This window comes from Girardinichthys multiradiatus, chromosome 2 (assembly GCF_021462225.1).
Source record: "Girardinichthys multiradiatus isolate DD_20200921_A chromosome 2, DD_fGirMul_XY1, whole genome shotgun sequence".
NCBI classification, from domain to species: domain Eukaryota; kingdom Metazoa; phylum Chordata; class Actinopteri; order Cyprinodontiformes; family Goodeidae; genus Girardinichthys; species Girardinichthys multiradiatus.
In genome coordinates this window covers 6,503,593-6,505,999 of record NC_061795.1, presented here as the reverse complement: position 1 = coordinate 6,505,999, position 2,407 = coordinate 6,503,593, and the positions used below count along the sequence as shown (strand labels likewise).

The following is a 2,407-nucleotide window of genomic DNA, read 5'->3' as shown; positions in this document are numbered from 1 at the left end:
CTGGTGGATCAATCAGACATTTTGACACTTTGTTGAAAAGAAAAAAAGATTTTGTTCTTGTTGAGATTAACATGTGCCACTGACCTTTGGGTGGTAGGAGTGGCAGGACTCTGGACGCCTTCGCACCTTCTGAGACTTCATCCTGTTGCACTTCACGGTTGCATTATGTTTGCAGATGTTAAGAAAAGCTACTCTGTGAGTATGCTGATAATGGAGGAGTGGAGATTATGTAACACTTAATACAATGTCAGCAAACAGAGTAAAAGGCCCTGTGTTGATCAGATTTATATGTAGACTGTACAGCAGCTAATAACAAGACAACATCCGCGTTCTTCGTTTTTGCCAAGATCAGATACATCTCCCAAAAAAGTGTGTATGGGCCCAGTAGGGGGTAGACATTTTGAGCAACCAAAGGATATATTTGATTTCCTTTGGCTGCAGCAGGATAGGTCCAAACTGACGGGAACAGTCACAGCTGGCTTGTGTCACAACCAGAACCAAGTTACTGTCAGGAATCTGCTGCACCACAAACATCCTGAAACAAGATGACGCCAAATGATTTTCTGAGCTTTTTTGTTGCATTCAAGTCCATCTTGCACACTGGATTGTCTAAATATTAAAACTACAAAGAGATTTCCATCCATCCATCCATCCATCCATCCATCCATCCAATGTTTATATCAACTTATCTTTTATTAAATAAAAAAAATCAAACCAGATCTCTCAGTTCTATAGTGGCTGCTTTTCATTTGTTTTCCTTGATCGATTGAAACTTATGGAACAGAATCATGTTTTCTGTGTGCCCTTCGTAATAATCAATTAACCTTTTACTTTATAAAAATACTTAAGAGTTCAACAAATAGAACCAAACATTTTAGCTCCCAAAAGCTGCTAGCTGAAAACCTGGAAACAGAGGAAACGACTCAAGAAATTACATTTCAACTTTTTTGTACAATGTAGTCTATAACCATATTTCATTTGGTTACATCTTTACAGTTATTTTTATCTAGCTCCCTATTAATTTCTTTTTCATCTGCCTTTACTTAGACAAGTACCTATTTCAACCTGTTTATAAAGTTTTTAAGTTTAACAACTCAAAAAAAGCATGTTATCCAGACCAGATTTGGATAAAGATCCCTCCGGTTTTATTGTTTTAACAACTATAACTTATAGCCCTGCAGAGCTCTGGATATAAGTTGCAGGGAAACAGTGATCTGGCTGAAGCTCGAGGTGTTGCAGTGAACATTCTACGCACAGCGCCATGTGTTCAGAAGCAGATGCTACTTGTTTGAAGTCACCACAACAAAAGCTCTGGTGGGCTTACTTCTTCCCCCCTCAGTGCGTTGGTTCTTTCACAAAACACCAGGAAAGGGCAAAAAGGTGTGCCTTGAAGTGTTTTTTGATAGGGTCTGTAGTTTGACTCACCCAATCCGAAAGAGGAATTCAGCAGGCCGGTTCTTCCTCTGAGAAAACCAGTTCATTCCTATGTCAATATCCTGCAAATGCTGAATCATTTGGCCTGCGCCGCCGGCCTTTTTGCTTAGTAGTGACTGTGGCCTAGGAACATGGATACAATTTTTGCCTGTATAGTGCAGTGCTTTAGATTTTTTCTGTTATTTTGTGGATGAGTTGCTGATGCGCTCTTGGAATAATTTAGGTAGATCAGATGGATCTGGGATGGTTCACTATTGTTCCATGTTTTCTCCACTTATGCATAATGGCTCTCACTGTGGTTCACTGGAGGCCCAAAGATTTAGAAATGGGTATGTAGCCCTTTCTAGACTGATAGATGTCAGTGATTTGGTTCATAACTGGTTCTTAAATCTTTCAGATTGTCTGTTTCTTTTGGGATCTTTTAGCCTGCTTCATGTTGTCAAACAGATAGTTTAAATTATTTGAATGATTTCTTGATTGTACAGGTCCGGCAGTAATCAGGCCCAGTTGGGACTAATTGATCCAAAATAAATGTGGGAATCACAGTTAATTCATGATTTAAGGATGGTATTCCCAAACATGAAATTATTATTTGAAAACCGTCTTTTTTATAAACCCAACTCACATCTGATTTTAAGATCAGTTTGATGATCCAAAAATGTAAGTGTAACAAAAAAACTCTAAAGCTGACAAAAATCAGTAAGGGGCCAATACCTTGTCACAGTACTGTAAGATTGAATTCAATGTCATGTTTGAATTGACATATTGCAACCCATCCCAATTTTTTTTTTTACAGATTCTGTGTTGTACAAACAATAACCCAGACAAATCAGAGCACTGGACACAATGTGATGCTCTGGCCAGGGCCCTGCCTGAATACGTCAGTGTCTACATTTAGAACCCTGTGTGAACTTTGGTTTTTCACTTTCCCATCCACATGTTCACATGTTTAACTGTGATATCTGTTTGAATG

At 38.6% G+C, this 2,407-nt stretch overlaps 1 protein-coding gene across 3 annotated transcripts in view; it reads right to left on the bottom strand.

The window, feature by feature from the left end:
* The window catches only part of LOC124880417 (voltage-dependent calcium channel subunit alpha-2/delta-4-like), a 70,889-nt gene that overhangs the window by 3,668 nt on the left and 64,814 nt on the right, over positions 1–2,407 (bottom strand). For all 3 annotated transcript variants that reach the window (XM_047385522.1, XM_047385535.1, XM_047385531.1), the window contains 2 exons: positions 420–535; positions 85–167 (listed from right to left, as the gene is read on the bottom strand). In XM_047385522.1, coding sequence (XP_047241478.1) covers positions 85–167; positions 420–535 — 199 coding nt within the window. The remainder of the gene's footprint in view (positions 1–84; positions 168–419; positions 536–2,407) is intronic.